The 22,482-nt window shown below is 37.0% G+C and overlaps 1 protein-coding gene across 1 annotated transcript; it reads left to right on the top strand.

Moving 5' to 3' along the window:
- Window positions 1-674: 674 nt before the first annotated feature.
- LOC117294421 (programmed cell death protein 4-like) lies at window positions 675-18,681 on the top strand. Its single transcript, XM_033776811.1, has 10 exons — window positions 675-1,241; window positions 6,296-6,402; window positions 11,095-11,208; window positions 12,148-12,375; window positions 13,999-14,099; window positions 14,725-14,842; window positions 15,375-15,482; window positions 16,067-16,183; window positions 16,807-16,946; window positions 17,279-18,681. The coding sequence occupies exons 1-10, from the start codon at window positions 899-901 to the stop codon at window positions 17,328-17,330; spliced, it is 1,428 nt and encodes a 475-aa protein (XP_033632702.1). The 5' UTR covers window positions 675-898; the 3' UTR covers window positions 17,331-18,681.
- The last annotated feature ends 3,801 nt before the right edge of the window (window positions 18,682-22,482 follow it).

Genomic DNA, 22,482 nt, shown 5'->3' with positions numbered 1-22,482 from the left:
GTATCCTACAATTATATCTCGCCATGATTCATCGGTTAACCTCGAACATCTGTGAAGCACAGCAGGCGAGCTCCATCTTCCAGGTAGTGAGATCTACACGAAGAAAATAAAATGTATAGGGTGGTAATTTCCAAACTAGGTAGAACCACTATGGCAGAACTAGTTAAAACAATTATGAGAGACACCTTTTACAACGCTGCCATTTCGCTGAAAAAATACATTCCAGTTAATCATTGGAAACGATGATATCAACAGCAAAGAATGATACTCGACCATTGTTCAAAATGGGTTTATGTAGAACAGCGGCCAGTCTGTCGAACCACAAACCCATTTGACGTAACTAAAAGCCTGTCGCGATTTAGCCCGGAAAAATTGATCCGATTTATTTGTTTATGCGTCATCTATAGGCCTAAATATTCCTCGAAAATGAATATAACAAACCGAATAGAAAATGTAAACAAAACTTGTCTAGTTCCCCTGTTGTTGTACATGACTAATCGCACAAAATATAACAACAAAGGCATACCTGACTAAACCGCAGCGTTATTTTTGGCTTCCCCTGCTTTATTATTCTATTTTACATATGTACGCTCTCAACAACCAATCGGATATCGTTCAAGAGCCACGTGATAACGACAATGTCACGAGTTGTGCGCTGCATGCTGCTCCAAAGGGAAGCTCACACACTCGAGGTCGCCGCCGCACGTAAAATCAAAACAACACCAGCTCTCAAACAACTACACATCCAAACCATCCACAAATTCGGGATAAATTATCCCCCTTTTACTTCGAAATTCCCGTTAGTAGTAACTGTGGGATAGTCGAAGGCACATTGGAGACTCTTTAGAGTCACTTAGGTGGGAAAGAAGGGGATTCTGCCAACCGAAACCGGAGAAAAATGGAAGTGGACGCACAGCCAAGCGTGAATTTCGTCGAACAAAATGGAGACGTTTCAAGCGACGAGGCTGAGCCAAACGTGAATTTCGTCGAACAAAATGGAGACGTTTCAAGCGACGAGGCTGACACCAACAACAACACATCGGGAGAGGGCGACGGTATGAACGGCGGCCCAACCTCCGCTCTCGACGGCAGAATCACCCGGAAGGCCAAGCGTAGACTTCGCAAAAGCCCTTCGAAGGAATTACCACCCGTGGTATTGAATGGGCTTGTCACCGTCCCTCAGAAGGAGAAGAATATGCGAAAATCTCGTGCTGGTCGGGGACGTGGACTCCCCAAAAAGGGTAAGGCAAAATTTTCATTGTTTGTTTTGTTTTGGGGGGTCATTACTCTGGACATTTTGTGTGCGTTGGGCACGCTTGCTAAAGATCAATTTAAATACTACTGTTTTAGATAATTAAAACTTATTTACTAGACACATGGTTGGTAGGAAAATAAGCAAAGAAATCTTGAAGCTTACAATGATTTGAAAAACAACCCTACAAATACAATTTAAATTTTATTTATGAACTACTTGTGCCTTGCCACGCGTGGTGGTGTAGTGCGTGTATGTTGGGGTTGGGGCCTGTGTTGTGTGTGTTGGGGCCTGTGTTGTGGTTGTGTAGTTGAATGTAAATAGAACGGCGTGGGTGTGTTTGCATTGATCTTTGGTGATTGGTCGAAACACAATGGCTGCTTGCGCTTGGGTAATGTTGTTATGTAATATCAGCTTGTTGTGGTGCAGTTTATATGTGTCACACCACTTGAGTTGAGGTATTTAACTCATGAATATAACTGTTGAAAGAGTGACCTGTATTTTTACAATGAAAAATAGGTTAACCAGTTTGTTGTGATGTATATGTGTGGCCCTGGGTGAGGAATGGTTGTGGCTTGCACAAACCTGTGTTCAGAATTATTTACCTCCACGGAATTATCTTAGTTTTTGTTTGTATTTTTTTCGCATTGCAACTATGTAAATGTTTTCAATTTGAATGAACTACTTCATATTTCTTTGTTCAATCCAATAGGTGTTATTCCAGATCCTCCCTGTGATCAAACATTATTGTTGACAACATGTAGGCCTAGTCAATAGGCCTACAATTAAATCCTGATTCAATCATCCATGGCCCATGCTGAAATTTTAACCACAACCAATACAAGTCTTTACTTTGCCTGTAATGATACATTTTTGGAGTTTGCAGTTTCTTATTCTTAAAGGCACTGTACATGTTTGGTAATTGTCAAAGACCAGTGTTCTCACTTGGTGTATCTCATCATAAGCAGCCATAAAATAACAAGCCTATGAAAAATTTGGCTCCATAGATCATCGAAGTTGCGAGAAAATGATGAAAGAAAAAACACCCTTGTTGTTGGACGAATTTGTGTGCTTTCAGATAGGAATAAAAGACTTCTAACTAGAAGTCTTTTATTATTTTAGTGAGAAATTACCTCTTTCTCCAAAACTACGTTACTTCCAGAAGGAGTCGTTTCACACAATGTTTTATACGATCAACAGCTCTCCAATGCTCATTACCAAGTCAGTTTTTAAGTTAATATTTGTTTTGAGTAATTACCAATCGTGTACCTTCCCTTTAAAAAGGTAACCCAATATTGTCTTTACCCCTTGAGTCAAACTTTACTTCTACAAATTTGGATTTGCTTCTAACAATAGAACCAAAGTCATTCTTTTATGTTCCTCTATGGTTCTAACTTTTTTAAATTGAATGCCCAGCAACAAGGCTTTCCCCCAGGTTGATTGTTTTTTCTTTGCAGTCAGTCCTAAATCAAAACAAACATGAGGTGATAACCAAAGACCCTAGACTTGAAACGAAGGTCCTTGGATAAGTAAACAGTTTCTGCACAAATCCTTGTTAAAGGGCCTTGGGAAGGACAGTGACAATGGGGACATTATCAAGCCTGATCTAAACTGTAATCCACCACAAAACCAGCTATTTGTGGTAATTTCCACTGTAAGTAATGGCTGTATGACCATGCATGGAGGTAGAAATGGACCTCAATGGTATAATCATAGAGAACAGGTCCTTTCTGTATGGTATAATAGATCTCACAAACTGATTACTTAGGGAGCCTTAAGCTTTGTAGGTTTGGATAGAAGTGTTTGCTTCAGTTCATCCATGTATTTGTTAAAGCAAGGCATTGATTCCCTTCTTAAGGGATTTATAATGCAAACAGCTTTATGCTGTTCGAAGCAGACTTGAATAAAACATTGGCTTCCTAGCAAAACTCCAGATATATATCCTGTTTCTGCTTAGCAAATTGTAGGCTTTGTTGGCCCTAACCAAACGATGGCAATATTATAATGATAAGAGAAGATAATTAATCACAGATACACTTTGTGCCAAATCAAAATATCAATATCCTCTCCCTGACATTTGATATTATCATCTAGCATTTTTATTAATTTTGTTGACCTTAAACATCCCCTCAAGGCATACCTGCCCAAGAGTGATCAAGCATTCAGCCAATTTGGAGGTACCCTGGACATGCCCCAGGTATAATACTGGTAACAGGTGTTCAGTTCAGTCGCCAACTCAAGCCCAACTGAAGCGCAGCAGTTGAAGTCTGATTAATAATCCTCTTAACGATGACTCATGTTCATTGTTTATTGTTAAGTAAAATATTATTAGTCATGTAAACAAATAAATCAATATTTGAAACACTGATGCATAGTGGAGATTTGTTTGTAACTCTCAGGGATGGAATGGTACTATGTCGATGCAGAAAAAAATAATCTGTAATGGGAGACTTTCCAATGCTAGGTGGCAGCAGACTTACCGGGTAAACTTCCATTGTTTGCGTGGTTCCGAACATGCGCATAGTTCTGAGAACAATGGATTTACCCGGTTAGTCTGCTGCCACCTAAAATCCCAGAAAGTCTCCTATTGGAAATTAAACTGGAGAAATCATGACTTGATGGCAAACTGTTTTTGTTTTAATTAAAATGTGCGGTGTAGAGTACATTATACATGTAAGTAACGACTGAACATTAATTATAATGCAACCAGTCAATTAATTAAAGCCCTGAAGGCTTCACATGAGCAATGACAGATCCTGTTCCCCACCCGCTCATTGTGACATGTATTCTGTAGTAGGTAAATTTGATGGTGCAGATGTTTTCACTATTTTACCTCCACATGCATCTCCACATGCACAGACAGGCCAGGAACTTCATTTTTGAGCACGTTGAAAAGGCAAGGTCATTTTCATATTGCAAAGGCCAATTCGTTTGGAATATCTTGAAAATGAAGTCAATGGGAAACTTTTGAAGGGCACCAAGGCCAAGACCAAGACCAGGGGCAACTGAGGCAATGGTCTGCGTGTAATTCCAGGCCTGAACAGAGCATTTGTGCTTGGCCTGAGTTCCAAAACTAGACTCTGGCTTAACTGGATCACCAATTAGGCCATTGTAGGTGAAGTACACTTAAGCCCTACCACAAACTTTGAACCTCTCCTTCAGTTGAAATAGGATTACCCACCAAATTTCCACAGGATTTTCAAGATGAGCGAACAACAGCTGAATATCAGTAACAAGCAATATGCAACAAAGGGAAATTTGGTTGGTAAATGGTAATCCTGTGCTATCAAGGAAGAAATTTCATGCTAAGCAAATTTATGTGCTTATCAGCTCTATGAAATTGGGGCCCAGGTCTGTTGATATAATTTGACCAGTATGAGTCATATCAGAATCCTGTTCCATGTATCAACTAGAACTACCAGCCAACTGTCTGTAGTTTCAATTACATGTCAATAAACAAATATATCTCATTGGCATACAAATAGAAAACCCATCGAGTGTTCATCGTGGACTGTGTACTTTGGTGACCGTGCACGGCTGATGCAATACTTCAGGTGCAATGTTTACATGTACGTTGAACGTTCCAGAGGAAATTGGAATCAACAGTAAACATTGCTACAAATTCTAAATTACATAGACAACAATAACATCCAATCTCATTTGACTTGCCTGTAGACAGGCTAATCTTGTCAAGTCCAAAGGGTGTTAATTTTTCATATCGATGAATTTTGTATGAATTAGGTGATTGCAGACTGCTTACCCACCTCCCCAAAAAATTATAATAATAATATAAATACAAAAATAGAATAACAAAGTATTACTGAAATAAAATAAACAAATTTTTATAAATAAATATAAATCAGAGTAATAAAACAATAATAAAATAATATAACAATTTAGTTTTAAGTGAATAAGCTACAAGCTACATGTAAAAAAAAAAAAACAGTAATGATACTTCAAAGAGGCAACCAAAGCGATTGCCTCCTCGCCCCTTGGTCATTGCCTTGCTGCCCTTGAAATGCCCCCCACAGTAGAAATTTACAATTTCCTCATAGGGTGCCCTTCACCAAGGAGAAAATGTGGTGCTCTTCACCAAGGAGAAAATGTGGTGCTCTTGCCATTTCAAAATATTGTACAACTTCCAAGACAAGAAAACAAACTGAACAAGTGAATTAAATTAATAAAAACATATATGATTTGTTTTTAAAACAAATCCAGAGAAAAAAATATTTTTTTCAAAACAGTTTTTGTAAACTCAAACCAAGTGAATACAAAATTTCCCTCGTAGTCAGCAAACTCTTTGTCATACGCTGAAATGGTGCACAGAAACCTTAGTGCCAAAGTACGGTAATTCATTTATTCCGTCTGATAGCTCACTGATAATACCAAAAGTTCATACCAATACAAACTTACTTTACCAGAGAAATAGAAAATAAATAAAATATCTTCCCTAAGTGCTTCTCTGTATGGCCTGACGTTTCTAACCCCATTCATGTATTTCCACTTCACTGCTTGTGTTTCACTCAGTTACCTGTTCATGTTTGTTGTGTTGTCATTTAGCCTTCGAGAAAGACTCTGCTAGGGTCGAAACGTCAGGCCATTAACTATTTTTTGCATTTATACTCTCGGTCCATTTGGTTGGTAAGTTGTTTGCAACAGCTAATTTTATTTGCTTCTTTGATGTAAGTTAATGTAAGTTCATATCAAAACAGCATACGTTTAACTGGGTTGTCTTTTTGATTCTGGCCTTGTCTTATCTTTTCTAGTTTTGAATCTAGTCTTGTAAAAAGAATTCCAGTTCAGTAGAACAATTCTGAGCCTATACAAGCTCTGCAGTCTCAAAGATTTTTCCCAAAATTTGAGCCTTGAGTCGGTTATATTGAAAACTACAGTTTGGTTAAACAAGAGTTTACATTGTAATCCACAATTGCAGTTCAACTTTGCATCATAACTGGCACAAGTTTAGCCGTTACCACAATTTCATGTTATAGAATATTAGAAAGTTGAATTTGAGGGTGTAATGATATTGTTATTTCGTTCCAGGTGGCGCTGGGGGCAAGGGCACATGGGGTAAGCCAGACGATGTCTATGAAGAGAATGACGCCGACTGCCAGGACGTTAATGACCCCAACTATGATTCCGATATCCAGGTGAGAATGGGGCGGACATGCCACTAATTGGAAGGACCAGTACACCCTTTGCTCAGGTCACTAGCACTGATGTCAAACAATAGAAATGTGCACACATACACGTACATGCCTGATGTGCACAAATCTCAGCCACTTCTTTTGACCCCAGTCAAGGTGCTGTTTGAGCTTGTAAATGTGACACCATGCAAGGGATGTACTGGAACTTTCTCCAGAAATGTAGTGCCCATTTTAAGAATCCGATTTGGTTGCACTGTTTGTCTCCTGAGACGTTTTGAAAGCCTTACTAGTTAATCTTCTATAATGACAATAATAGTAAAAACATGTGTCCTATGATGACGAAGTGCACTCTTAGTTTTGTATTGCCCTTTAAAAAGGTCACCGCCAGGAAATACAAACCGGAAAACAACGATTAAGTTTTGATGAAGAAGTAATTAACAATCCATTGGAGGCAGAGCTGTGCTTTATGAGTGATATTGGACCATGGTTCTCTGGATGTAACTGCTATTAAAATTACTCCGAATGGGACTCAATCGCCCAATTGCAGACTAAGAACAATACTTTCAAGTGTTTTAGTCATCCTGTGTGAACCTTGGTAAAGCCATTTCATCTAGTAGTAGTTACCCAAGTGGGAATTCTGTGGCCCAGCATCTGCCACACCTGCACGTAGACCTCTTATGGTTTTAAATATTAACAAACCACTGGGACTACAGATTAAATCTACCTCCATGATTAAATAGTGTTCCATCTGTTTACAAGAGTGTTTAAAGTCACATCCAGGTTGTGTCTAGCAACAAGGCATGTGTGTTTGATACTCGGGTCAAAACCAGCTGTGGTAGTTTTTTCTACCATTCTTCCAGGTCAGAGGTCACTTTACTGTTACGTCTACAGTATGAAAGGTCAATGTGTTTCAGATAAAAACAAAAACAAACTGCTTTGGACAAATAAAAAAACAGGTTTAGCGTCCCGCCTGCATCCCTTTAAGGGGCCACCTCCTTTTTTCTCTCCCTTTTTTAAATGATAATTTATTTTAAAGGATATTTGTTATTGTTCTCAGCAAAAAAAAGAGGGACCCTCTGGGAGGTTGTGGGTCCAGAATAAGGGGGACTCTACGCCTGCTAAAATGCTAGCAATTTTCAGGAAAATTTCCATATTTTTTGGCAAACCACATCCATAACTTAAAGCCATTGGACCCTTTCGGTACAGAAAAAAAATAAAAAGTTCACAGATTTACAAATAACTTCTAGGGTTTACAGAAGGTAGTGGTGAAAGACTTCTCTTGAAATATTATTCCATGAGATGCTTTACTTTTTGAGAAAACAGTAAAACAATATCAATTCTCGATAGCGAGAATTACGGATTTATTTTAAACACATGTCATGACACGGCGAAACGCGCGGATACAAGGGTGGGTTTTCCCGTTTTTTTCTCCCGACTCCGATGACCGATTGAGCCAAAATGTTCACAGGTTTGTTATTTCATATAGAAGTTGTGATACACGAAGTGTGGGACTTGGACAATACTGTTTACCGAAAGGGTCCAATGGCTTTAAAGGAACACGTTGCCTTGGATCGGACGAGTTGGTCTATAAAAAGGGTTTGTAACCGTTTTTTTATAAAATGCATATGGTTGGAAAGATGTTTTAAAAGTAGAATACAATGATCCACACAAATTTGCCTCGAAATTGCGTGGTTTTCCTTTTACTGTGCGAACTAACACGGTCAGCCATTTATGGGAGTCAAAAATTTGACTCCCATAAATGGCCGACCGTGTTAGTCGACGAGGTAAAAGGAAAACCGTGCAATTTAGAGGCATGTTTGTGTGGATCATTGTACTCTACTTTTTCAACATCTTTCTACCCATGCATTTTATAACAAACGGTTACAAACGCTTTTTAAAGACCAACTCGACCGATCCAAGGCAACGTGTTCCTTTAACAAACACAAGCAATCATTGATCTGTACATGAAATGTTACATACATTGATAAAATGATAGTAAACAAATATTCAGACTGATGTTGATTCGTACGGTTAAGTTGAAACGTTTCAGTGGGCATTGTAATGATATTTATTAAAGGAAATGTACGTGGGCGTTTAGTGCTGCCTGTGAAGTCTTGGGTTCTGGATCTGGGGACCTTTATTGTGTGGAAGGGAAGGGAGAGATACATGAACGCAGAGACATGATGATAATGCCTGCAGTGTTAGAAGAGTACATGGAAGGTTCATTGGAGGTGCCCGCGTGTGTGTGTGTGGTAACTAAGTTGTCATTTATAATAATCCTGTTTTTGTTTGGGGGTTTATGATACAGGATTTTAATTTTTGAAATATTTGTTCTCTGCTGAAGGAACTCTGGTAATGATAATTAAAACTGCTTTTTTGATTTCAAAATAAGTTAATATATTTATAGTAAAGGTTGGTTTACACTTTTGGCACAATGATTAATGTATTAATTACACCCTCAATAAAATATTTGCATAGATTCTGACCCCATTGTTTTTTGCCTATCACTCTAAAGTATTTTTTGTTTTACAAACTTATTTTGGTCACAGTGCGAGGTTGTGTTACTCGCCTTTTTGAAATTATACTTGACATAGTGTACACATACAATCTACTACATATTGTACAACATGTTCATTGTATGCAATGAGCCTCATTATTTCTTTTCAAGAACTATAAACTCAAGACTCTAGACACCCCCCTGTGGTGATTATGATAATATTTGTCCACTTTCCTGGAAGCTGTGGCTGGCCTTAATGCAGCCAATCTGACCTCAATGCAACCGCAACCACAATCGTGTAATTTATCTTCAAATTAGCGCAAGTTCACACTATACACTGTATGCAAAACGTTTGGTGTTTAGGGATGGAATTAACAATATGCAAACAAGTTTTCATGCCATTTTAAGTTTGAACTGTAATATTTGTGCAGACTTGGTGGAACCATACTGAAGGCCAAGGACTAAAGTGTTGGTTTGTGTGTCCAGTGAAATTAAACTAGTGCTATAAACAGGCCTGGCTATAAAGGTTTTAAGTGTAACAAATAGCCCAACGATTTATGGGGTCAAATTATTTTGTGTAGAGAGGTGCTGTTAATGCAGAAAATTGTGCTTTGCAAATTATTCCCTCAACAGGGAAACAGAACAAACAATAGGCCATATACTGCAATTTGTACCAGTATAAATTTGCATCGGGGATAAACAAAATTAGATAGTTTTACCCTCACACTGATGCCGGGTTATGTATGCTCGTAGATTTTTCTGTTTACAGGACTTTTGGAAAGTTAGTTAGTAGTGCTTTTTACACACATCAGTGGGTAAAATCAAATAATGTTGAGAGGGAACAAATTTAAGAGAGCAATTTTTAAATCTTGCTTTTTTTAAAGTGAAGTTGTAAAAGTAAATGAAATTTTTGTATTGATATGTGTTCAATGACGAAAAAAGATAAATAGATACCCACCCCAAAACAAAGGGGGAGAATGTGATAAAAATAATCGAAAACCACAAAGCGCAAAGTTGGACGTTTGCCAGAACTGACCTGAATTGCAACCTTGGGCATGCTGCAGCTGGTGATACCAGTTCATCATCTCAATCACCCAACCATAACCTTGGTAATTAGTGTGAGCTGCAGTTCCTGAAATATTTTGGTGGGATCTTTTTATCATTCTGTGGCGTGTTTATGGCCGAGTGATTGAAAATAAAGAGCAACGGACTCTACCTCCCTCCAGTGTTTTAGATCAGCAGAGTGTGGGTTGAGTCCTGGGTCCAATTTCATAGAAATGCTTAAGCACGAAAAGTTATAGCAACAAATAAAGATACTTAAAGGGTCTATGTTACTTTTTTCTAACACAAAACACAAGGTTCACAGATTTACATTAAACTTACACAGTTTGAAGAGTACGATAGTAGAAAGCTTCCCTTGAAATTTTAAACTGAGGTGCTGTAGTTTTTGAGAAATGAGTACAACAAATAATTTTTGTCTCAGTTTTAGCATTTAAAAACGTACTCCCCACCATGCTATGGTTATGGTATTATAATATATATTAACTGGTTAATGGGATTTTACATGCCAAAATAATTTTTGTCTTCCTGAGATGAAAATTATTTTGTGACTTGTTTTACTCTTTTCTCAAAAACTACAGAACCTCAGTTAGTAATATATTTGAAGGGAAGCTTTCCACTATCATTATCTTCAAACCCTGTAAGTTTAATGTACATGTATGTAAATCTGTGGACATTTTGAAAAAGTACCCGAATCCTTTAACAGAATAACTATGCACTTACCAGCTAAAATACCATGTCTTAAATGCATAAATTGTGACTGGTGTCCAGCACAGCAACAAATTATCAAAGCAATATTTTCTGCTTTATATAAGCAGCTCTATGAAAATGGGCCCTGGTTGTAGCACTTGTGTCGTAGAGGAAAATACTTTTAACCATGCTTTGTCCTTTGGATGAAACATTAAATTAAGCCACAGGTCTCTACTAGGATTGGTACAGTGCACGTAAAAGAACCCATACACTTGTGTTGGAAAAGTGTGGGTTAACCTCGATGTTTATGGTTTACATTTCAAGCACATGTGACCTCTGGTTTCCTCAGGCTTGCAAGTTACAGTGATTAAAGGCATCAATACCAGAAGAAAAAAATACTAATAATAGTTCTTATTATATTCTATTTTTTTTTTGCTGAATGTGTGTAGGCTGACATTGCCCTGAAAGCTACCAGCCCCAAGTTGAAAGGCAAGGAGCTTTTGGACATGGTTGAGCCAATCATTCAGGAATACTTTGAGAATGGAGATACTGATGAAGTCGCGGTAAGTACATTTTGTCACTGTTTTCACGAAGGGACTGACTGGCCTGTCAAAGATCACTTTTTCCACATTTTTGATTTGTTTATACTTTCTTGCCTTTAGATATTATTTAAGGCTATCTTGACCTGTTGCTCAATTAAAATTAGGCTTAATTCCTTACTTACGTTAATTACTAAGTGGGCATTCATTACTACAGCATCCACAGTTTGTGTTATTTGTTTACAAACTAGTCAATGACTATTTTAAAGTAATTATTTTTTTCCAGGAATGACGGAATGTTACCTCTCCTTCATTTGACAAATCAAACCTCAAATCTCACCAATAGATTTCAGCCAGCCTTCTATTGTCTATTGAAAACAAAACAAACACATTTTGTAAAGCGATTGGGTTTTCTCCTACAATGTAGTTACAAATTATGTATAGGCCCTAATCTGCTGTATAAGAGTTATGCTACTTAATATTATATTAATTTTGGTTTTACCCGTATAAACCAGCCGTGACACTTGTGTCCTTAAGCAAGACAGTGCACTTTTCGAAAAGAGAAGGGGTTTGCCCCGGTGTTCCTGGCTGTGGCCGCTGTATGCGCCGTAGCACCTTGTAAAACCCTTATAAGGTGCTAAATAATTGGGTCTCAAAGTTCATCACTGCAATTACCTATCTTTCAGAAAGTTTGTATACTCGGCACCTTGAGTACCTTGTTTGGTAGATACGTGCGCTATATAAGTGGTAGATACGTGCGCTGTATATGACTTTGATATTATTATAATTATAAACCGATGTGTGTAAGCATTGTATACTCAGTGCTTTCCCGAGCTCTGTGAAAAAAACACACAGGCATATTACTTAAAGTGGATTCGAACCCAAGACCTTCGCAATTCTAGAGCAGTGTCTTATTATTATAATAAAAAAATTCAAGTTGTTTATTATGTGTTATGATCCTAGGAGTGCTTGTCTCAACTGAACATCGACACCATGGACCGTCACGAAGTTGCCTCCAATGCCCTAACTCTAGCCATGGAGAGGAAGGCACCCGAGAAGGAATTGACCTCGGTCCTGATCTCTGACCTATACGGGTTAAAGGTCGTGTCTGAGGCTGAACTGGAGGTGGCTTTTGAGCAGCTGCTTCACGGATTGCCAGATCTGACCCTTGACTCACCCGATGCTCCAATTGTAAGTTCTTTAGTTTAAATTGGCCAGGGATCGATTTCACAAGGAACTTGGGTTAGAACTAGTCCTAGGAGATATTAAAAACTTAATCCTAGTCCTAAGTTAGGAGGAGTAACTTGTTCATAAATCGAGATAAGATTTGTCTTAACTCTTTAGCCTTAAAGGCACTGAACACTATTGGTAATTGTCAAAGACCATTCTTCTCACTTGGTGTATCTCAACATGCATAAAATAACAAACCTGTGAAAATTTGGACTCATTTGGTCATCAAAGTTGCTGGAGAATAATGAAAGAAAAAAACACCCTTGTCAATCAAGATGTGTGCTTTCAGATGCTTTGAATTTGAGACCTCAGCTGAGGTCTCAAATTCAATTCAAATATTTAAGTGAGAAATTACTTCTTTCTCAAAAATTGCTGAAATTAACAGCTGATTTGGTAATTGTTTGGAATACTCAAGAAGATTAATTTTGTTTTTTAAAACCCACAGTTTTACAATGTTCGAGCCCTTTGAAACAAACACATCGGTGTATATGGATGAAAAAACAGTCTTTATCCCGATGCAAATTTCCAAAATTAACTCAAGAAGCTTCCAGGTATGGAGTTAGTTTAATTGTAAAACTGTTGGTTTTAGAAACTGAGTAGAAAATTTGCAGTTAAACTGTCTAAAAAATTCCTTCAGATTGTGAATGTAGGAAGAATATCATTTTCAACTCCCTCTAAGTTACAAATTCCATTATGAAAAACATTTTAATGTAATTCTTAAACTGTTGTACCTCACAAGTGTTGCTCAACAGCAAAACATATTTTACTTCTGTCCCAGTGGTTTTCTAAAATAGCAAGTGTCTTGACATTTACACCTTAGCCTTTCGATATCAGCTTGACTTCCAGACACCTCAGTTGATTTAATCGTGTGATTTGGGGAGTGCAGAATGTGTCTGTAAAGACACCCTTGGGCTGAGATTAGTGAAGTGTTATGGATTATGGTTGTGTAAAAGCTTTGACTTGACATTTTGACATGTTTGAAAAAAAGTATTTTGACAGTAATGCTCCATTTTGTCAAGCAGATAGGGAGATACTTGGATATTGGTCTTGATTGCTGTCAAGTAAGAATACATTTACTGAAGCAGGGTTCTGCCCAGGATTTCTGTAGAGGCGGAAAAAAAGATTTCACTTGATCATAAAAGTAGACTCAAACCAACTGAAATGTGGCATTAGATACCTGTTTGTCTTAGGAACATTTGTATGACGCAATTTACTTTTTCATTGAAAACCTTTAAATGGAAATTTCTTTCTAACCTGTGAAACACGCTTATATACTTTTTTTAAAGCAAATTTTTCTGCTGAAGTTAGTACAAAAATTTGCTTCCCGTTAAAAGAGCAGCGCTGTGAAATTGAATACTGATTAGAAAGAAAGAACAATTTGAGAAGGCTGCATTTTTGGTGTGAAGTGTAAAATAACATATTTTAGAGGAAGTTGTAAAGCCGTAAAATATTTATTTCGCAAGAACATATGCCTTCGCATATATATAAAGATAACTTTAACCCTCAATTATTTATAACAGAACCTTTGAAAAAAAGGTATGAGGTTCAATATTTGACTCTTTACTTTTACCCGTGTTCCTTCAGGTACTGGGTCAGTTCATTGCTCGTGCTATTGCTGATGACTGCCTTGCTCCAAGATTCCTGCAGTCACTTAAGAAGAAGATCAAGGAGGAACACATCTTGTGGTAAGTTCTTCATAGTACAAAGTTCTTATATGGTACTTTATCACATACGAGGATGTACTTTAAAGCACTCGTTTTCCTTGTTTTTTACATGGTATGTTGAGCTATGTTTGAAATGTAAGACCGATTAATTTACCGCCAACCCTACCAGAAACCAGTGGATGAAAACTTTTCTCTCAGCGATGAGTGTACTGGGTTCTTTACACAACACACGGGACATGTTGCTTTACGTCCAGTTGAAAAGACGTAGCAATAATGGATAAGTGTCATGCCTAAGGATTACAGGTGTCATGACTAGGACTCGGACCCTGAATCAGCAGAGCTTTTTTTTTTCTTTTTTTTTTTCACTCGAAATTGTATTTTTGTTTAGTCCTATGAAAATGGATAGATTGAACTCCGTCTTTGTAACCTCTAAAATTGCCTTAGTTTGATGGAGTTGATAATGCACATCCCACTTGATCCAAGTGTTAAAGTCATGAGTTAACCAACTGATAAAAGAGTCCGATCCGAAATGTGCCAAGAAGGGACTAATACGTAACGCTTAAATATTAAGATTCAAACTGGTTTGTAATTAAGAAGACTTGTTGATTTTACTGTCATTTGCATCCCATTATTGTTTTGTTGACAGTTTCCAGGCCTTGAACCGTGCCGATCTGCTTCTGAATATGAAACATGGCATGCTGAAGCTAGACAATGTCTGGGGTGTCGGAGGTGGCCGCAGACCAGTCAAGGTCCTCGTCAAGAAGGTGGGTACAGGGGAGGGGTTATAGATCTCATTTAAAGGCACATGGGTGCATTTCACAAAGAGCGAAGACTAGTCTTATCTTAGGTTATTAGGACGAGTTATTTGTCCTAACTTAGGACTACACTACCCTTAAGTTTTTACTATATCCTAGGACTAGTCCAAAGTTAGGAATAGTTGAAACTCTTTGTGAAATCAATCTCTGGACACATTTGATAATCGTCAAAGACCAGTAATCTCCCTTGGTGTATCACAACATATGCATAAAACAATAAATCAGAGAAAATTTTGACTCAATTGATCATCGCAGTTGCGAGATGAAAGGTTTCAGGCTTGAAGTCTTTTAATATTTGAGTGAAAAATCAACTCTTTCTCAAAAACAACACTACTTTAGAGGGAGCCGTTTCGCACAATCATTTGTACTATCAAAAGCTCTCCATTGGTTGTTACCAAGTGAGTTTTCATAATATTTTTGAATAACTGCCAATAGTGTCCAGTGCCTTAAAACTTGTCGTTTTTTCATCTTGTCTCCTCAGGTGGTGCTCTTGATTAAGGAGTTCCTTTCGTCCGGGGATGCCAAGGAAGCCTTCCGCTGTCTCGTGGAACTAGACGTGCCTCACTTCCATCACGAACTCGTCTATGAGGTAAGTGTCAAATAAGAAAATGTACCACAACAACCGCCTCGTAATCTTCTGCTATTTTCATTTGTCCCCCTCAATCCACAATATCTAAAGTAGTAGTCCCAGCCCATTTTCTACCTTCCGCCCAGGTAGTAGTTTAAAAAATCCATCATTGCAGAACTGAGAAGTTTCCCAAATTTGGAATATCTACTTCGCGGTAGTAGAATATAAAGCAAGACAAGTTCTCAAAAGAACATAATCTACCCACCATTTTTTTTTTTTTTACACACATGGTATTACCCCAAACTAAATATATATTGATACTTTACCATGCAATGCCTCAAATCCTTTACAGTTTTGTTGTTGATAAATTAATTTTGACGTTGTGAAATTGTATTTTAAAAATCTCAGAAAGTAGTCCGCAGTCAATTCCCATTGGTTGATTCAAAACAAAATAACTTTTGGTCTGGGATCGAATGTTGCGCCGGAGTTGAGCATTCACAGTATGAATCGGGCTTTAGATAAATTTTAGCTCTTTGCTAAATTGAACCATGCGATAACAAAATCTAACTAGCTCCTATTTTTCAACCCTCCGTCCATCATTGCAGGCTGTGTACATGGTTCTAGAGCGATATGAGTCAGTTGAAAGAGTGGCTCAATCTATCGCCGTGCTACTGAAATACATGTTTGATCATAACGTCGTCACAATCGATCAGATGAACACGGTAAGTGGAGGTCACAGTCAAAGTCTGTGCACAATGATTCAGTGGTTAGACTGCAGGACTTGCAATTATAAGGTTGTGGGTTCAAATCCTACTAAACTAACCGCTGATTTCACAACGACTAGAATAAGTATTGTCGTCTAGTTAGTGATTCACAATTTATTGATTTGTGCAATTCTACGTCATAGACATTACACCAATTTATGTTGGAGAGAAATTGGCTGTTGCCAGCTATGTGTTTATATCCCCTTGAGGGAGTTTGCCGAGTTCCCTTGATGGGAAGATCATCTAAACAATTAAACAAATAGAGTGAAATAGAAATTTTAACTGATTTGCACCTGATGGTGGAAAAAATACGGAAATGGGTAGTAAACATGGTAAGTCCTGATCTCACTTTATTTTGAACCCAGGGTTTTTCACACTTTTCTTGTGACTTTGATGATCAATTGAGCTTAAACTTCCCCAAGTTTGTTCTGTAAATGTTTATGTAGGGACACACAAAGTACTGACACGGGTCTATAGCATTTACCAGTGTTGTCCCTGTGGTTGTTTTTAAGCTTTGTTTTTTCTTATCAACCATTATTAAAAAAATATATTTATATCTTCTTTGTCCCCTCCACCCTTAGGGTTTCCGGCGTGTATTTGCAAGCTTGCCTGACATAGTGATTGACGTCCCTCACGCCTTCACTATCATGGAGAGGTTTGCAGATATCTGTCGCCAGGAAGACATCATATCAGCCCAACTGAGAGCTGAGGTGCCAACTAGGTGAGTCAGTTATCCTCCCCCCCCCCAATTTTACAAAAGCAACTGCAAGAAATGAAAGATTTTCATTGTCTCTTCCAAGGTTTGGTGTACACTTTTAGCTCATGTGATGTGACATCATCCACATGCTATAAATAAGTGGCCTCATCTACATGCTTTTAATATTAGTGGCCTCATCTACATGCTATTAATACGGTACATTGGCCATACACTACACTTCTATCTGACTAAGAATAATCATTGCAAGTACAATTTTCTTGAAACAAAATTGCTTGTTATGGGTTTTCAAGACTGTTCCGCCTCAGTTGTCAGCGCTATCTCTATTTCCTTTGCAGAGTCCGCAAGCGTTTTGTGTCAGAGGGTGACGGTGGACGCCTCAAGGAGTAAGAACTATTTGAACCCAGCGGCTGAACTGACACATTCAAACTTATGGTAAAACAAGACTTAACATTTTAAGTAACATTATTAATAACGTTTCGTACATATTCGTTGGCCTTTAGATGGGCATGTGGTAATTAACACTAGAGGGCGATATACTCAAGGCTCTACTGGTTTTTTTTATACTGTGATTGGTGCATAGGGTTGAAAATCAAAACTAGAGGGCGTACAGATGCATGCAACGCGGCCTGACAGTTCTGCCTATTGAGACAATGTGCTGACTCGTATTGCACTAGTCACCCAGCAGTTCAGGTCTGCACAGAAAACATTTTCAAAGTGGACATTTGTATGCAGTTTACCCATAAGAGATTTGTGCCTATGGCCGGTTAGCGGAGTTATGTCGGTGGCGTAGCGGGTGCTCCCTCCAGTTCAGAAAATTACAACTCTGAATTGGCTGAAGATGTGTGAGCAGTATAGCGCCCTCTAGAGTTCATACCACATGGGTTTCTGTGTCAGTCATGCCGGAAGAATGTACATTGTGTTGATGTGATGTGAATATTACCTGGCTATAATATCTGCCCCCCCCCCCCTCCCCTCGATTTTCAAAATGGGGTTCTTGCTTTTGAATAAAAGTGACAAGAAAAAAAATGCATGTGTTATTAAGTAAAAAAAAGTTCTGAGAAAAGTAACTTTGGTTAAACTGTTTGCTAAATTTAAAGGTTTAAGTTAGGAATTTTGAGTAAACGTTACTGAATTTAAATTGTGTACAAAGTTTGAAGAGCAGTTGATTTGAGGAGTTTTGGGGGTCATTTATTAAAGTACTTGACGGGTTGAGGGAGGAAGCAAAATTAATTTTTAATTAATCCAAAGTTACTTTGAAGTAATTGTGATCCTTTGTAAAAGTGACTTAGTCGATCCTTTAAAAATAAATACTTATTGATCATTTAATGATTTAAAAATGATAATTTTATTTTTCGTCCAAGTGGACAGGTTTTGCCCATTGAGGGGCAGAAGCTGAGAGTTGTTTACGTTGTCGTTACAGGAGCATAAACAAAATTGTACATTGTATTACGATAAAAAGTTCTATTCAAATATTTTCTCTTTAGAATTGTCTATTTTGATAAAAAGATATAAAAATTGATGCAAAAGAGGCAGCATTTCGACACCTGTAGACTGGTGTTTGATGCAACACCTGAGGAAAGAATTAGGGGAGGAGCTATTGAGTGAAAAAGGGGCATATGAAGGAATTATGCGAAATCATAGACTCAAACAGTTGGAAAACTCATGGGTTATCTTTTTGTTTTTATATATATGCAAATGAGGTCATAAAAAGTCAGCTGGAGAGGAGATTACAGTCTCCGAAAAAATTAATGAAGTAACTGCAGTTCAGTTCAAAGCTTGGCTCCATTACGACTTATTTTCTTTCACCAATGTGTAAAGAACAATTTCTGTTTGAGGAATTTTTGGATGTAAATTTTGGATTTATCCAGACTTGAGATTAGATCTGAATTGACAAGGTTTTTAAGAAGGTGATTTTCCTGAGGAATTTTATACATTTATATTATATTCCGAAGATGAATATTTCAAGAAAGTTATTAACAGTTTGTCTTATTTTCAACTTATTTGCATATCAATCAAATTCTATACAAGAACTGACAAGTTGTTTCAGGGTTTATATAGGATATATTAATTTTAGCAGTTTTGCCAACCTTCTTTAAAGGGTCTATAACTTTTGTAGGACAAAAAACACTATTTCCACAGATTTACACTAAACTTACACAGTTTGAAGATAATGATAGTATAAAGCTTCCCTGAAAATACTACGTGCTGAGGTGCTGTAGTTTTTGGGAAATGAGTAAAACAATGTCATGAAAATAATTGTCATCATTTACAAACAGATTTTCATGACATTGTCTTACTCATTTCACAAAAACTACAGCACCTCAGTAAGTTAGATTCGAAGGGAAGCTTTCCACTATCATGATCTTCAAACCCTGTAAGTTTAATATAAATCTATGGACATTTTGAAAAAGTACCCAAAATCCTTTAAAAAGACAACAAAATAATAAAAACACTATAGGGCATTGGTTTTTGTAACCCACAAGTTTAATTATTATACAACATTTGCATTTGCTTTTCTTTCCCATTTCTTTTTGATATAATTTAAATATTGAATGTACAGACATCAATCGATCAATTTCATAAAAGCAAAGTTTGCCAAATTTACGTGCTCACCCTTGGTCCCTGATTCTATTTCTTTAGTTCCGGCTAATTTTGAGCTTTATTTTTCTTCTCAATAACTCTCTTTGTTTTGATCACCTTCATCCAGTGCAGATACTCGTTATATGCAAGGTGCGTTTAATAGGAGACTTTGGAATGCTAGGTGGCAGCAGACTTGGCAGGTAAATTTCCATTGTTTACGTAGTTCTGAGCATGTGCACATTACCGAGAACAATGGATTTACCTGGTAAGTCTGCTGCCACCAAGCGTCCCAAAAGTTTCCCATTAATGTCACCTGTTTGGGATAGTATGGCTGGGACGCGTTTTCGCAGTCGTAAACAAAAAAAAACCAATAACTGTTTTGGTTGAATTGGCCTTTGGTTAATCACTGGCTAATGACTGAAACTGTTATTTGTTACAGCCGCCAAAACGCACCCCAGTGGGGGTAGTTTGACAACTTATTTTGCACCATCAATCGGAACAATATGTGAAGGATATTCCCATTCTGGATAGTATGCTTGAAGGGTTCCTTAATCGTAGTTAAGATCAAGAGACGTGATGTAAAAATCCCGATGGGGGATGGTTGAGGGTTTCTTGGTCAAGTCAAAGTTTGTTTGCTCCTCTGAGATGTATTAACTTTGGCCAGTCTTGGTATAAGTAGACACTTTTTACTTAATAATAAAGTGACTTTTGACATCAAGAAAGAATGTGTTTATTGACTTTTGTTTATTTCCAAGTCTTGTCTGACGTACAGGTTTTTTGTGTGTGAATAATATTGCTGCTTGTAAAGTTGAAAAAAGTGCCAACATTTGAGAAACAAAAATGCTGGACTTCACTTTGTGATTTTTTCCATATCTGGTCCAGAACAAACTTTATGCTAGACTTACTTACCCATTGTGATTTTTCCAAATTTTTTCCAAAATATTAGAGAAAAAGAAAATGCTGGACTTACCCTTAGTTATTTTTTCCATAACTGGTCCAAATTTGAGCAAAATCATGCTGGAATTACCTCCCAGATTTATTTTTCAATTGTTTGCCAAAATTTAAAAGAAATCATGCTGGACTTGCTTCCCCTTGTGATTTTTTTGTTTTTTGCCAAAATTTGAGAAAATCATGCTGGACTTGCCCTTTGTGATTTTGTTCAATGTTTTGCCAAAATTTGAGGGAAAAATTATTATTATTTTTTTTTTTCAATTTTTTGGTCAAAATTTGAGGAAAAAAAACCCTAGACTTACACATGTACCCCTTGTGATTTTTTTACTTTTTGCCCAAATTTGAGAAAAATCACGCTAGACTTACCCCTTGTGATGTTTTCAAATTTATACCAAAACTTGAGAAAAAAAATGCGGGACTTACTTACCCCTTGTGATTTTTTCAATTTTTTTGCAAAAATTTGAAAAAAATTAGCTGGACTTGCCCATTGTGATGTTTTCAAGATTTTGCCAAAGAAGAAAAAATGCTCGACTTGTGATGTTTTAAATTTTTGCGAAAATTTCAGAAAAATCATGCTGGACTTAGCCCTTGTTTTTATTTTTTATTTTTGCTAAAACTTGGGAAAAATTATGCAGGAGTTGCGACTCTTTCATTTTTTGCAAACATTTGAGAGAAATCATGCTGGACTTGCCCCCTTGTGATTTTTCTCAATTTTTTGCCAAAATTTGAGGGAAAAAAATGCTGGAATTACCCCTTGTGATAATTTCAATTTTTTTGCCAACATTTGAGAAAAATCAAGCTGGATTGCACCCCTTAGGCATTTTATTTGCCCCAATTTGAGAAAAATCATGCTGGACTTACTACCCCTTGTGATTTTGTTTTCAATTTTTCCTCAAATTTGAGACAAATCATGCTCGTATTCATTTTTCCATTTCTTTTGCAAATTTGAATAAAATCATACTGGACTTGGCCCCTTCTGATATTTCAATTTTCTTGCCGAAATTTGAATAAATAATACTGGACTGGCCCCATGTGAATTTTCAATGTTTTGCCAAAATTTGAGAAAAATCATGCTGGATTTTCTAAAATTTTTGCCATAAATTGAGAGAAAAAAATGCTGGAGTTAGCTCTTGTGATTTTTTCAATGTTTTGCCCAAAAATTGAGAAAAATCATGCTGGACTTGAGATTCTATCAACTTTTTGCAATAATTTGATAATTTGAGAGAACAAAGCTGGACTAACCTCTTGTGATTTTTTCAATTTTCGGAAAATTTCAGAAAAATCATGCTAAAATTTGGGAAAAATCATGCAGGACTTTCGATTCAAAAAAATGCTGGAATTACCCCTTGTAATGATTTAAATTTTTTGCCAACATTTGAGAATAATGAAGCTGGACTTGCACCCTTTGTGCATTTATTTTTTGCCCAAAATTTGAGAAAAATCATGCTGGACTTGCCCATTGTGATGTTTTCAAGATTTTGCCAAAGTTTTAGAAGAATCATACTGGAAACCCTTGTCATTTTATTTTTTATTTTTAGCCAAAAGTAAAGAAAAAATAAGCTGGACTTACCTCTGTGATTTTTTTCAATTTGTTTTTGCAAAAATTTGAGAAAAGTCAAGCTTGTGATTCTTTCAAATCTTTTGGGCAAAAATTTTAGAAAAAAAATGCTCGACTTGTGATGTTTTAAATTTTTGCGAAAATTTCAGAAAAATCATGCTGGACTTAGCCCTTGTTTTTATTTTTTATTTTTGCTAAAACTTGGGAAAAATTATGCAGGAGTTGCGACTCTTTCATTTTTTGCAAACATTTGAGAGAAATCATGCTGGACTTGCCCCCTTGTGATTTTTCTCAATTTTTTGCCAAAATTTGAGGGAAAAAAATGCTGGAATTACCCCTTGTGATAATTTCAATTTTTTTGCCAACATTTGAGAAAAATCAAGCTGGATTGCACCCCTTAGGCATTTTATTTGCCCCAATTTGAGAAAAATCATGCTGGACTTACTACCC

This window comes from Asterias rubens, chromosome 9, assembly GCF_902459465.1.
Source record: "Asterias rubens chromosome 9, eAstRub1.3, whole genome shotgun sequence".
NCBI classification, from domain to species: domain Eukaryota; kingdom Metazoa; phylum Echinodermata; class Asteroidea; order Forcipulatida; family Asteriidae; genus Asterias; species Asterias rubens.
The sequence above is the reverse complement of the archived record's forward strand: the minus strand, read 5'-3'. Positions and strand labels throughout refer to the sequence as shown.

Excerpts from the sequence above, each read along its gene's own strand:
- LOC117294421 (XM_033776811.1), top strand. The coding sequence starts at position 899 with ATGGAAGTGGACGCACAGCCAAGCGTGAATTTCGTCGAACAAAATGGA. Across the intron at positions 12,376-13,998 it reads ACTCACCCGATGCTCCAATT|GTACTGGGTCAGTTCATTGC; the intron begins GTAAGTTCTTTA and ends GTGTTCCTTCAG. Across the intron at positions 15,483-16,066 it reads ATCACGAACTCGTCTATGAG|GCTGTGTACATGGTTCTAGA; the intron begins GTAAGTGTCAAA and ends CCATCATTGCAG.